The 15,008-nt window shown below is 35.7% G+C and overlaps 1 protein-coding gene across 1 annotated transcript in view; it reads right to left on the reverse strand.

Annotated features, from left to right (window-relative positions):
• Positions 1-1,183: 1,183 nt before the first annotated feature.
• The window catches only part of HMGCLL1 (3-hydroxy-3-methylglutaryl-CoA lyase like 1), a 148,188-nt gene continuing 134,363 nt past the window's right edge, over positions 1,184-15,008 (reverse strand). The window contains exons 8-9 of the mRNA XM_008013669.3: positions 6,297-6,422; positions 1,184-2,628 (exon numbers count right to left, since the gene is read on the reverse strand). Of these exons, the coding sequence (XP_008011860.3) occupies positions 2,527-2,628; positions 6,297-6,422 (228 nt within the window). The 3' untranslated portion in view covers positions 1,184-2,526. The remainder of the gene's footprint in view (positions 2,629-6,296; positions 6,423-15,008) is intronic.

The following is a 15,008-nucleotide window of genomic DNA, read 5'->3' on the forward strand; positions in this document are numbered from 1 at the left end:
TATATTCTGTTGAAAAAAGAAAGAATAAACAAATAATAAGGTAAAAATTCTATAATTAATAATTAAATGAGTTGATGTGAGAGAGTGTAACAGGACTTACTTTAAACTGAGTTGTCCAGGAAGATTCATTAAGGAAGTAAAATTTATGCTGAGACCTCAATGACAAGAGGGAGCCAGTCATGCCCAGGGAAAAAGCCAGGAAAACAGCTTTACAGGCAGAGAAAAAAACTAAGGTAAAGGAAGGACCTGAGATGGATCTGAGTGTGTCTTGTTCCAAAAACAGAAGACAATGGGGTGGACTACAGAGCACAAAGTGAAAAATGGTACAAGAATTTTGAGTATATATGAAGCTTGAGATGCCTGTTGGAAACCCAAGAGGAGGTGTCAAATAGGCAAGTGCTTCTCAAAGTTCATTTGCATATGAGTCATATGAGGATCTTGTTTAAAATGCAAACTGTGATGCAGTGGATATGGAGTGAAGTCCTAGATTCTGTTTCTCAAAAGGTCCCAGGGGATGATCCTGCTGGTCTTGGACCACCTGTTGAGTTGTAAGGATGGAGGCAACTGTACATTTATGTCTGCAGTCAAACATAAAGAAGAGAAGGAAGAGGCCAAAAAATAAATAAGGCGGAGAAAAGAAAACCAGAAAAGAAACTTTCTTTAAACTGTCAAAGAGATTTAGGTGGTTTGTGTGGAGAAGGATACCAAATACCTACAGCAAGCTTTCTCATACTAAATGTGATTCAGTAGCATCAAGGTATTCATGGAAGTGACTCAGTACACTGACATGGAAGATATGTAACTGTGCTCTAGACTGTACTTGGAGTTTCTGACTACTTGCTCTGCCTTTCAAAGTCCATGGTTTCCATTTCAAAACAGCAATGCTTTCCCCTTAATTGTTACTATAAGCAGTTTGTAACAAGAGACACTTTTCCAAATATCTCAAATTAAGAACTGCATAGCTTTGTAAGAGATAGGAAGTCAGTCTCCTCAGAATATGGTGTACATATCCAGCTGTACATGCTAATTGGAGGTGTCCCATTACTGCCAGTGTCCAGGGTCATGTGCTTCATGAAGAGAGATGCACAGGGAGATGTAACTGAAAAAGATTCATAACCAGCTTTGATTTTTGTCTGCTCCCTGCATTTCCCCCAACCCCCAAACATTAACCCCAAAACAGAGAATTGCTCTTAGTATTCCTGCTCCAGAACCATGCGACATAGTTATAATCAGTACTTCTCTTACTTTCTTGAATTTATTTTTATTTCAATGATTTTAATGAATATTTCCTAGAAAGTTCACAACACTCATTTTTATGTTTCAATTTATATTCAAATTTACTCAAAGATAATATCACCCGGTATTATTACAGAAGTCTATATAAATACTAGAACTGACATTTCAGATCCATGTGTAATAATACTACCCCCATAAAATTTGCATAGGTTACAGAAATGTTTATCTTGAATAGTCCTCCTGCTCCTCATCTCTGTCTTTGATATATTACATCTTGCAATTTCTGGTAATCAATTCTACAATAGACAACATTTCAGCCACTTCAACTTTTAAAATAACCACTAAAAAATACACCAAAAAAATCATGTGATGTAATCAAAGCACCATGAATCAAAGGAAAATAGGTATTTCATTAACCAAAAATTATCTTAATATTCTTAGGATCGCAACGATATTTCCTTGGGCAATTTGAAAGTGATCTGAAAATTATAAAGGTAGATGATGATATATGTATCAACCTATTCTTATCATTGCAATTTAGACATCAGGACAAAAATAATAGCCTACAATTTCTCAATAGCTCAGTAACTCCTTGCTGGTTTTTACTATAACTGATGATAGGTAAAGTATGGTAAACTGGATGCATGTAACAAACATGGGAGGTCGTAATATGTTTCCAGGATATGGCATCTTGCCATTGGCCACAGCCTCTTGGAACCAGATAAAGTCACTGAAATAGTTAACAGATGTTAGCCATACTCGAAATATAAAAGTTCTATTGCTAAAATTATGTAGGGTCAGATGGAGATTTGGCTTTTGGTCCATAACTTAACTGACTTGGCAAATGAATAGTTGAGATCCAGAGGCATAATGCATAATATTGAGGCCACACACTGCATACTATGCAGGAGCTCATAAACTACTGACGGTTATGTACACTGTGTTAAGCCTGCCTGATTAAGTATTAACACAGTATTTGATACTTGGGGAAATATGAACTCAATTTTCCCATCTAAATGAAAAAGTTATTTCTATAAGAGCAAAAGAGACTTTTTTCCAAGTTCAAAATATGACAAGTTTTATTATTTATCCTCAGCTTGCAATTTACCTGATGACTGATATTGCTTTTTGTTGACTTAATCTATCCAGTTATAATCTTTTTTTGAAAAGGATCTCTTTTTTCTCACTCTTGTCTATTCACATATCAGAGCAAGTTGACACTAATGATTTTCAGATGAGTATTGTAACTGAAATTGATCTTCTCAACCGTAGGTCATAAATCCATTCAAGTCAAGCATTGAAGGAGGCTTGTGCTACTTTAGAGTTTGTGGTTTTATTCACAGCTTTGCAAATAAAGTCACCAGCTTCCATCACTTTGTATAGATTCACACCCTGGTGAGGAAAAGAAGGAATATCAGGAAGGCAGAGGGATTAGAGAGAAAAAAGATAAAATATAGCCTTTTAAATTTTATTAGTAGTTACTTAACCATTTAAAATTACTAAACAAAGTGGTGGTGGTCATTATCAATTTGGGGGCAACATTTGTTTTCATGAATAAGGTTAACATTTTAGATTTTTCTGCTTTATTACAGCATATCTTGAATCTGACCCTTGTATAATAATATAGGTAGACACACTTGAAAAACATCATAATTCAGGCTGGTATCTAGGGTCTAGGAAGGGCAATAATGGAACTACAAAAACAGTCTACAAAGCATCAGTGAAGGACAATCAAAATGATAATGTTTTGGAGCAGTTTATAGACAAGAACTGACTTAGAAAAAAGACTATCCTCTTTATGAAGAAACAAACTTGAAAAAGCCATAAGGATTACAGAAAAGGTGAATGCATATATATACACATATATATTTTTTAAACCAAGTTCAGAAACACTATTACTAGTATGATATTGAAGGAGGTAGTTGCAAGTGAAATAAAATGAAATAGTATTTAGTACACATCTGGAACTTATTCGCCTGAGAGGTTGTACTGTCTGAAAGTACAAATAGGATCAACAAAGGCTTAGGTAAATCCATGGATGACAGATATGCAGTTGGGTATAAAGGCCAAGTTCAGGGCATGCCTTTGGCTTTGGTGTAATGAAAGCGTCACTATCAATGTCTCCACCCAGCACTTTTGTTGTTACAGGAGGAGGCAAAGCATTAGGTGGATTAAGCACAAACTTGTCCTTACATGGCATTTCATAAGCTTCTATGCTCTCCCTCAATATGGACTAGAAACAATGTGGGATTAAAGTTGAAAATACTCAATTTTCCTTGCTATTATAAAGTACTTTTTAATATCTGTGAAAACTTGTGACTTTCATAAATAGACAAGTATAAAAACTCATAGGGGCTTTTCATAACAATATCATTTTAGAAATTGGAGACATTTCAATAGCGCCAATTACTTATCTCTTTAAGAATTAAAGCTATTTTATAAAATGATACTTGTAAATTTCTTTTTTTATTATAAAGTTGTTTTCAGGATACTAACATTTGCTTTGGTTTGAGAAATTTAGTTTTGTCGTGGTAATGGCTTTACGTGGGTATCTGTTTAACATCCTTAATCCAATGATACTTAAATTCTGTAAACAATTAACTTTGGATGCCTTTCACTTATAAATTATATCCAGCAAGTGTTGATAGAAATATTTTAGTCATTAATGTCTTTCTTCTCTTTTCAGTAATTCCATTTGTAACATACAGTAGAATTTGCTGATATCACACCAAAGAAGAATTTTGTTTTGACTTTTCTCTACCATTTTATTTAATCAGTAGATATCATTATGAAAACAACACTGCATGTATTCTTAAATCATTTTTCAGGTGCTTAATATGTCTCATGTACTATGATAGATTCTGGAGTTTCAAGAACCTCACATAGAATGTGGTTTCTGCCTTTAAGGTCAAGCAAGCAATGTAGACTCACAACAGAAAATTCTGTACCATAGTTAAAGCCACAAATAGAGATATGCCCAGGTTATTATGGAGGCAGAGGTGTGAGGCCACCAACCAACCAAGGAAAAAAAAAAGCAGAAAGGAATGTGTCAGGGAAAAGTGCCAGGAAGGGTGAAGCCTGATTCGAGGTTTATACAAAATGTATAGAAGAGGATGGAGGATGTATGGGTCACTGTATGTAGGCAGACAGATGAGCAGTTCAAGATATCTTAAATATCCATGGTGCATATGGATAAAGGTAAAATATACCATTAACCCTGGAAAAGGTAATAATAGGCCAGATTATGTGATAGAGCATAGGCTTGCTTTCAGGAAATTAGAATCCACTGATCAGTGCTCAAGCAGAAGTAGAGCCTATTCATACTTATATGTTAGGTGTAATCCTTTGATGGTAGCATGGAGGATGGATTTAAAGGCAAGTCTAGAGCCAGCAACCAGTATAGAGGATGAACACCCAAGAAAGAGATGTGCAGACCTGCATCAATGTAGTCATAGCAGAGGTAGTAAGGAAGGGACAACCAACCAAAATATTTTAAAGTCAAATTAGCAGCTTTGGTAACTGATTGGACATGGAATCCATAGTGAGATTAAATTCTATAGAGAATCTTGGTTTGTTAGCTTGGGTGACTAGTTGAATTGTGGAAGCTACTCAATGTGGCAATTCTTGGATGGTAAAACTTTTGGGAATAGACTGGACCTATTTGCATTTGGACTCTGGAGTTATGGAACATAACTGGTATATATGAAGCATCAGCTATCAGCTATGGAGTTCAATTCAGTCATCTAAATTGCTAAGAAAGGAGCTATTTATGCTCATTTTATGTCATTAGCTTCTGATATAAATGATTAAGATATGATATAAATGAAATCACATTTATTCTAACCAGAGAAAATAGGCAATAGCTGTTGGTGTTTATGGGTAACAGCTGTTGGTGTTTAGTGCCAAGTGAAATCAGTCTTTCAATAAATATTTATGGAGCATCTTTATACCACAGGCACCAAGTATAAAGTATGAATAAGCTGTCGTAATTGCTCTGTGGTTGCATGGGAAGCTAGACACATAAACAAGATAATTATATAACCTTGTGGTAAGTTCAGAGGGAATGCAGAGGAAAACATGAAAACACTAAGGAATGGGATCTAACAGTTTGACTTGGGGGATACACAGGGAGATGCTAGACGGCTTATTTTTAGGATGGTGGTGTCTTACTTTCCAGGCCAAATGGAATACAAGGCATAAGGCCATTTCATGTGGTAGTGCAAACCTGAGCAAGGGGTAGAAGTGAGGAATAAAATGGTATAGAAGTGTAGACCAGAAGCAAGTTCAATGCAGCAGGAGCATCAATGTAAGTAGAGTGAGGAAAAAGGAGGAATAGGAGCAGCAGAGAATTAAAAAAATTGTTTTACAATACAGGTGATTATTTTACATCACAGAAAGAAATTCTAAATGACTAATCATCTGTGATTTTTATTTTTTTCCTAAAGAAATCTGTTCTATAGACTAACAGGTTGTGTTGACAATCACAGGGCAAAACAAGGTGCTGAATTTGTTGGATGTGGTTACATAGCACGTGACTTTTCAGGTACGACTTGCAAAGAGACTATTCTTGCCATCCAGTGTCTCACATGCTAAGTATTACGAAGCTCCCCTCTTTCACTGATCGTTTAAAAAGTGCCCTGGGAGTTCTTCCAGAAGCTGTAGTTGTCACTGTGAGACAATCAAGATCTCAGTTTTCTCCAAGAAAAACATTCATGCAAAAAACAAAACTGCAAAACTCAGCAATCGTAACAGCAAAGACACAGGCTCCAACTCACAAAGTGTATAAAATCAAATCAGATAATACATGAAAAAGTACTTTAGAGGTCATGAAGCACTATAAAAATGTGACTTGGTAGCATTATTGGTGATTGAGCTATAGCAATGAGTTACTTTATAAAGACCCCAAAAGAATTTTTATTGCATTTTCCCACTGTGCATTTTAGCAAATAGCAAAAGTGTAGTAAAACGTTGACCTCAAAATTGCTTCCCACATCTGAGAAGCATTGCAATTTGGAGCTGCAAGGAATGCATGAATATTAAAATATGTTAAAGTAACTTACTGTATTGAGCCCCAGGCCATTAAGCATATATATCAAATCCTCAGTGGCTACATTCCCAGAAGCACCTTTTGCATAAGGGCAGCCACCTAATCCGGATACTGCAGAGTCCACCACATTGATTCCCATCTGGAAAACAAAGCAAACCACCTAAAGCTTGTGTGTTTATGGCATGTAAATTGTTGCATTTCGATTTAACCTGTGGTAAAGAGCAAATAAGCAAAATCTGAACTGGTTATTCAAACATATTCACTTACCCACTGTCCTCTAGAACAGTCCCGGGGGTGCTTATTTCTTTTTTTTTTTTTTTTTTTTTTTTTTTGAGGCAGAGTCTCGCTCTGTGGCCCAGGCTGGAGCGCAGTGGCCAGATCTCAGATCACTGCAAGCTCCGCCTCCCGGATTTACGCCATTCTCCTGCCTCAGCCTCCGGAGTAGCTGGGACTACAGGCGCCCGCCACCTCGCCCGGCTAGTTTTTTGTATTTTTTAGTAGAGACGGGGTTTCACTGTGTTAGCCAGGATGGTCTCGATCTCCTGACCTCGTGATCCGCCCGTCTCGGCCTCCCAAAGTGCTGGGATTACAGGCTTGAGCCGCTTATTTCTTTTATAGCTAATTTTGTCTCTGAGGCTAACAGAAACCCTGCTAAGGCTCTCTGGAACTAGAATAATCTTTGATCAAAAGAAAAATGGTGTTGTTCGTTGGTAGCAGCTCAACTGTAGGTGATGAAGCTCAGAGTAAGGTTAATTTACTCCAGACTTTCACATATTATCCAGTTCTCTAGCTTTATTCTAAAAGCATTTTATAAGCAACATGAAATATTTTCAACGTTCTAATTCAACATCAAAATGCCTTAGATGACTGGTATGTGTAGGGCGGGGGAGGGAGAAGTCACTGAGTTTGAAGTAAGATTTTGTGGGCTCACTTTACCCATTCAACTCAACCAGTCTTTATTGAGACATTCATTGTTTTGCACACAAAACTCCACTGCTTTGGGAGAAGGAAGACATATTTAAGAGACAAAACACTTGCCACCAGCAGTAACACCAGCTTACATTTTTTGGTTCCTCACTAAGTGCTGGATGCTGTTATTAACAAATTATGTGTATTAATTCATAGTTCTCCCCAAAACCCATGAAGTAGATACTCTTGTATCATCCATCCCCAGTTCACAGAAAGAAAACTCAGGTACAGAGGGAATAAACAATTTACCCAAGGTCACCATCTGATAGGTGAAGTCTTCTGTCTCCAGGGAATCTACACTCTGACTTGATTTATATAGCCTCTGGAAACATGAGAGTTGGTACATGATTATGTGCTTGGGGATATCAGAGGTGGAAGAGTTCTCTGTGTGCTGGAGAAGTTATGGAAGACATGAGCACAACAGGGTCTGAGAAGGGCCCCGGAGTTCAAATCTCAATATGAGAAGAACAGAGGCAGACATGTCATTCCTTTGTGAAAGGTAACAATTCAGTAATCAGAAGTTACAGTAAAGCCTAATCTGATTCTTCACTCTTGGGCATTAAAGAAAAAGTAACACGACCACATCTAAAATGAGTAGCACCTGGAAGCAGAGCTCTTGGTCAACCAACTAGATCATGGTTCTCAATCACAGGTTGCTGCTACATCCCCCGAGTTTTTGATTCAGAAGGTCTGGGCTGTGACTTGAGAATTTGAAATTTTGACAAGATTCTGATGGCTGCTGCTCATGTGGGAATCTCTTTCTCCCTTCCTTCCTGCCTTCCTTCCCTTCTTTACTTTTTTTTGATAAACTTTTAATTTTAAAATAGTTTTTGATTTTCACAAAATTTGTGAAGATTAAACAGAATTCCTGTATATTGCACACTCAGTTTTCTCTATGGTTAACATCTGTTACAGAAAACATTATTCAGTGATACTTATTAAAGCACAGCAAGGATGACTTTATTTAGGAACACTGCAATAGGTACAGGGACCACATGCAATGCAGGAGAGAGAGACTGTGCTCAAATCAAATACAGTATGGGCAAGTGAGAATTTATAGTGGGAGGGGGGGTCGGGGTCAGTGGATTAAAAATTACTAGGAGAAAACATCAGGAGTGAAAGCAATTCTGGCTAAACTGACCTACCAGGATTTTTGCTGAAGACAGGTCAGGGTGATCAGACATGACCTTCGGGTTGGTGGAGGAGGAGAGACCTAATCAGGTCAGGTGTTTGGATATTGTGTATAGGGGTTCTTGTTAAACTGATGTAGTAGGAATTGCTAAAACTGGATTTTCCAAGGAAGTGCAGAGGTGGGCTTAGGAGAAGTTTTAGAAACCTGACTAAAGTTTGGCTTGTCAGATCGTATATTATTATGGTATATTTGTCATAACTAAAGAACACATATTGACATGTTTTTATTAAAATCCATGCAATATTCAGATTTCTTTAGACTTTTAAAATGACATTTATAAAGACATTTTTAAGCATCTGTTCCGGGAGCTCACCAGTATACCACATTAGTAGTAAGGTATCCTTAGCCTCCCATGGGCTGTGACAGTTTCTCCAAACTATTTTGAGTAGTATAAGTCAAGTTTTTGTTTTGTTTTGTTTTGTTTTGTTTTGTTTGAGATGGCGTCTTGCTCTTTTAGCCAGGCTGGAGTGCAGTGGTGCTATCTTGGCCCACTGCAACCTCTGCCTCATGGGTTCAAGCAATTCTCTTGCCTAAGCCTCTGGAGTAGCTGGGATTATAGGTGTGTGCCACCACACCCTGCTAATTTTTTGCATTTTTAATAGAGACAGGGTTTCACTATGTGGGCCAGGCTGGCCTCAAACTCCCGACCTTATGTGATTTGCCCTCCTCAGCCTCCCAAAGTGCTAGTCATGTATTTTTTACAATGTCCTTCAGTATGGGTTTGTCTAAGTTTTTCTCCTGTTAAGACTGGAGTTATAGAGTTTTGAACCACAGAAGTAAAGTGCCATCCTCAAAGCATTATATCAAGGATACACAATATCAATATAAATTATGATGGCTGAGATTAACTTTTATTGTCTGGCTGAGGTGGTGTCTGCCAGGTATCTGTACTATAGTCTCCCCCCAGTCTTTCCATATTGTATGTTTTGGGAAAATGTCATTATGCGTAGCTCACGCTTAAAGAGTGGGGCGTATCTACACAAAAATTTGAATTCTTCTGTATGTAAAATTTGTCCATTCTCATATTTACTTATTCTAACATGTATTTATATTAGGGAGGACTCATAGCTAATTATAGGTAATTATTTTGCACTTTGGGTTATAACGTAATACCAGTTTATGTCTTTCGTTGCTCAAACTGTTCAACATTTGGCCATTGGGAGCTCTCTGTTGGCTCCTGTGTCCTCTAGGCATGCCAAAGGGACTGTGGGTTTTCAACCACTTTCCTAGAGTTTCCTTTGCAAGACTGAAAAGGATACTTACAAAGCCTCACAAAGGAAGAACTACAGTCCTTAAAAAGTCCTGGAATTCTTTTAGACCTAAGGCAAGTTTACAAAGGATAGACTGTTTTCTCTACCTCCATTTCTTCTTCTTATACTCTCCAACATGGGAAGTTCTCCATTGCTTTCTTTCCATTACCACATTTCTCACATAATGATCTGACAAGCTGTCATATTCAGCAGTAAAATATTCATACCTTTAGGACAATTTTCATTTACTATGAATCAAAGCAGTAAGAATGGGAATTATACTTTAGAAGTGAAATTTGTGGCATTGTCCACAAATAATATTTGCTTGGAAAAGGCAAATATTAAGATGTTGTCCCATCTCTGGGAGTCTGCCATGATATAAACAGGCAGGGGCATTTCTTTACTTATAGGTTAAAACTGATCTATTCAGTGCACCTGAATGTATCAGCTTAGGAGCCAGAACTTTCCATTATTCTCAATCCTGTCAACCCACTGGAATCACCTGGAGCCCTTTTCAAATGACTAATGTCCAGACTTCTCCATAAATTAATTAAATCAGAATCTCTGTCCTAGAATCTCCTCTCAGCCAGTGATTTTCAAACCCCTAGAGTTTCTTATCTATCTCACCCTTTATCAGTCCGGGGTATGGGTCTGCTTTAACTTTAGAGAAGCTTTGTACCCTGGGGCAGCAAACAGTTAACCAGGACTGGTCAGCATTTCAAGAAAAGCAGGTTTTGAAAAAATACCCAAAAAAGTATAAAGTAGCAAAAGTCAGAGGAATCAGCATGATAGGTGAGAAACGGCTTCAGCCCGAAATGTGGATGATTCACTTTTGGGATCTGGAATCTACATATCATGTTCCTTTTCTCACTACTGAGGATCAAGACCCCGCAACTACAGGAGTCCCAGAAGGGAAACTTGTTACCTTGTCAAAAGAACAGTTTTTAGTCTTAATTGGCCTTTTGGGAAAGAGTGAGGAAACAAAAGTCATTCTTCTATTTTGTAACTAAAGGCCAATGTAACCTATTGCTTGGGCAAAAGTGAAAGATTTATTTACAATAGAGAAACCAGTATTACCACAGAGGAACAATAAATGACCAATGTCACACTAGAGCAAATATAAATAACCAGTGAAGCCAAAGAAAAAAAAAGTTCAACCTCACATCAAATCAAAGATTGTGCGTGAAAACTGTAACACCGTATTTTACACTTTCAGATTGACAACAATTAAAGAATGCTGGCTTTGAAACAGTATAGCATAGAGCTCAAATATATAGAACACTCTACAACTTCAACAACATGGACTAATTTCACAAACACAAGGTTGCTTGAAAAAAGTCAGGCTCAAAAGAAGACATACAGTATGATTTCATTTAGATAAATTCCTAAAATAGGCCACACTAATCAAATCAGAAGTTAATAATTATCCTTCGAAGTGTGAATAAAAATGGACACGAGGAGAGCTTCCAGGGTGCTGGTAATAAATTTCTTGAACTGAGTCGATTACATTGATAGTATCAGTTTGTGAAAATTCACTGAGCTTATAATTTGTACACATTTCCATGTATACATTATAGTTCAGTAAATATCAGTGTCAAAGGGAGTGTTGCTGGAACTGAAGGTAAACAAACTAGTAGGAATATACAGTTAATTGGAATTCTTTGGGTGAGCAATTATTTAATAATAAATCTTCACTTGTCAATATTCTTTGTCCCAGCAGTTCCTTATCAAAGAGTCCTTTCTAGAAATATTTAACAAATCCTAAGAAAATAACAAAAATAAATGCATGTGGGTGACGTATATTGTATATTTGTTTTCTATAGGATATACAACACACACATATCTATATAAAGACTCATCACAGTATGTTTTTTTAAGAATGAATATTTGAGAACCATCCAAATGTCTCACAATGAAGAATAACTTTATGGTGTAGCTATAAAACAAAATGATGCTATTAAACTGTACGATTAAGGGAAAAACAGGTTAGAAGCTGTTATAACAGTACATAGAGTCATGATACAATTTTCTAAAAACAGAAAGGATTTGGGAGATATATAAAGTGCTAACGGTAACGATCATGGGTGCTGTGATTACAGATAATTTATTTGACTTTAATTCTGTCTCTGTTTTCCAATGCCTCCACAATGAATGCTAATTACCTACCTAAGCAGAAAAAGTAAAAAATTAAAAGTTTTTGGAAATTTTAGCCTGTAGTAAAATGACAGTAAATAAGTGAAAATGAATGTAAATAAATCCAAGACTCTGAATGTATTCATATTTTGCAATAATGGATCTTTCTAGGATCTAAGACTACAAGACTAATCTGCAAACATACTCTGGTGAAGGCAGACAGAATCTGAGTAAAAGAGGACTTGTAAAATGGTCTTTCTGACTTTTCTAGTATCAGATTAGCTCTAGACACAGATTATCTTTCAGTAAGCTCTAGTCACAAATTAATTGACTCAATTCTAAAAGCAGTATGTGGATTTAAAGTTTAAGCAATTTTAAAGAGTTTATTCAAGGATATATGACCTGTAAAGGAGAATATTAAGGCATCAGTTCCCTTTAAAGTGTCTCTTTTTTAAAAAAATCACAGTATTTTAAAAACATATTAATGCAATTTCCCCTAAATTCTCTATTAAGTGTATAATTTTCTTCTCAGAAATAAAACTTTTCTCAATGATACTGTTATCCTTATACTAAATTATATGCTTGTATTTCTAAACAAGATGCTTTGGAAATTTCTAATCATAGTCTTCTAAGAAAATGTGATTTCACTGTGTATGTTTTCTTCATATCTACTTCCTTATTTCATCAGAAATAATTTTAATATGATGTAAACAAGTTCTGAAAAAACTAGGAGGAAAAACATTATTTCTTTTTATTATTCTTTGTTACAAAGAGTGGGAAGACATTTTTACTTAACCATTAAAATCATATCATTGTGTGTTTGAAAATAATAGGCCACTTAGCTAATTTTCCTATATGAGAGACTTTCGGTATTAAAGGGTTACTCTTTGAAAGATGTTCCATTTCTCTACTTTTCAAGCACGATCACTACTTTCAGACTCAGGTTTGTGGGGTGTGTGTGTGTGTATGTGTGTAAGAACACAGCACAAACATGTTTGCACCATAGATCACAAAAGCAAAACAGTTATTCTTTGTTTTGTCTATTTTTGATTTTTGTTTTTGAAGAAAAGTCCATTTTTAGATGAGTAACCACAAGGTGGCAATATAGCACCAAAATCCACCAAGTTAAAGTCAAACATTTACAACCCCACTGTGTTACAGTCCCTCAAAATTGTAAATAAGTAAATAGTTTTATATTTATCAAGCAAACAGGTTTTCTGCATTTAAAATAAGGACACTCTTAACCTAATGGTGTAGGACACATGCAAATGTGGTTCAATATATTCAGCATATTTGTATTTTTCCTTTGACTTAAAGTGTTTATTAAGCACACTGTTTGTGCCAGGGTCTAGGGATAAATAAAAGTCCTGTAGCTCACAGAATTTAGCATTATAAATTAAAGTGACTATATATTTCGGCTGTTACCGAGAAGTAGCTTATGATTATCTAATGAGAAGCAACTGTTTCTAGTGCTCAGGGAACCAATACTTTCTAAATTATATACATATTTATTTATATATATTCATATATAACATATGTATCTTTATATATAACATATTTAAATATATAACATGTAACATACATAATATATACATATATTTTTATATAACATATACATAAATTTATATGATTATAACTCTAAGGACTGAGATGTCTTTGGCTTCTCCTTTTCTCAAAGTTCACAATTAAAGCTATTAACCCCGTGGCCCAGGATACCATAAACCTGGTGAATTCAGTTATATGTGCTCTGTCTACTTGAGCTCTCTGCATATGTGCTTGGACCTAAGGCCAGAGGGAAATGAATAAAATGCTAGTGGCAACTTTTTCTGGAGGAGAGCAAATTGCCTGTAGATATATCGTAAACATATCATGTCTGTACTCTAATCTTAGGTGAGCTCTGGGGAGTATTGATTCTGTGTGACATTCTAATGCTCAGATGTTGTTGATGTGCTAACTAAAAGTACCATCACTACTTTTTCTTGTTGCTATAAGATCTTATAACCCAAATAAAATGAATAAATATAACAATAAAGGGAGTAAAAAAATCATTTGCAAAATTTCTAATCTATATATTCATGTTTTCAAAATATTTTATGAAACCTAAAATTTTAGTTATTGAGGTTACCAAAGTCCCAAAAAACAATTAGAGCTGGATTGTTTTTGAAGTCATCTACATTTTTTATCCCCTAAGATCAGTATTTTCTTTAATAATCTATAGTAATGGTAGATTTGATTTAAAATAATAAAATTTCTGAAAGTGAAAATTATTCATTTTAACATGAATATTCATGTAGAATAAAATATCAAAATATGCTTATTTTCCAATATTTTTATTCTCAACTTTTCTCATAGCTAATATTCACTTACCAAAGGATTGAAATTACCCATACATGAAGTATCACTCGTACTCCAGTGGCCAGGCCAAATAATACTAATCTATCACAGCACCCTTTCCAATAAGCCCGGATCTTGCCTTGAGGTGCTTCTCAACCAAGACTCTAAATAGATACTATCTGAGCTATTGTACCACCTGAGAGAGAACCCTACTTGCCATTGATGTGTATTGGGAACATAATATATGTAATATGTAAGCCATAGATAATGAACAGTTAGCATACATGAATAATGTCAATGTTTTAGTAAACAGGAGCATATATAAAAATTGGTACGTAAATAATGGGATTATATATAGACGTAAAGAGAGAGCTATGTTGAGGAATGACTAAGCTAATGTTATTATTAATCAAAATAATTAGACTTCTCATCTTTAAAACCGGCTTTCCTAAATGCTTCCCTCCTCCTTGCCTTCAAAAGGAGATAGATTATATTTCTACCTTCATTGGATACATTCAAATTGAGACAGAAATGGGAGTATCTACACTGAAGGGAGTAAGAAAAAAAAAGCAAGTACATTTTCAATTTCTTTAAAAATATTAAATACTATTAGCGAACATTTGCTGAATTGCTTACATTTTCACAGGGATTGTACCATGTGCTTCACATATGATAAAGCTCCACAAAGTCAACCTGAAGTGGTCAGTAATGCATTCCCATTTTACTGATGAGTAAACTGAGGTTCATGAAGGGTAAGTGGTATGTCCTGCTTCATATGGTTAGTATGAGGCAGGGTAAGAATGCAAATCCAGGTTTAACAACTATGTGCTACTGCACGACATTAATA

Source organism: Chlorocebus sabaeus, chromosome 17, assembly GCF_047675955.1.
Source record: "Chlorocebus sabaeus isolate Y175 chromosome 17, mChlSab1.0.hap1, whole genome shotgun sequence".
NCBI classification, from domain to species: Eukaryota; Metazoa; Chordata; class Mammalia; order Primates; family Cercopithecidae; genus Chlorocebus; species Chlorocebus sabaeus.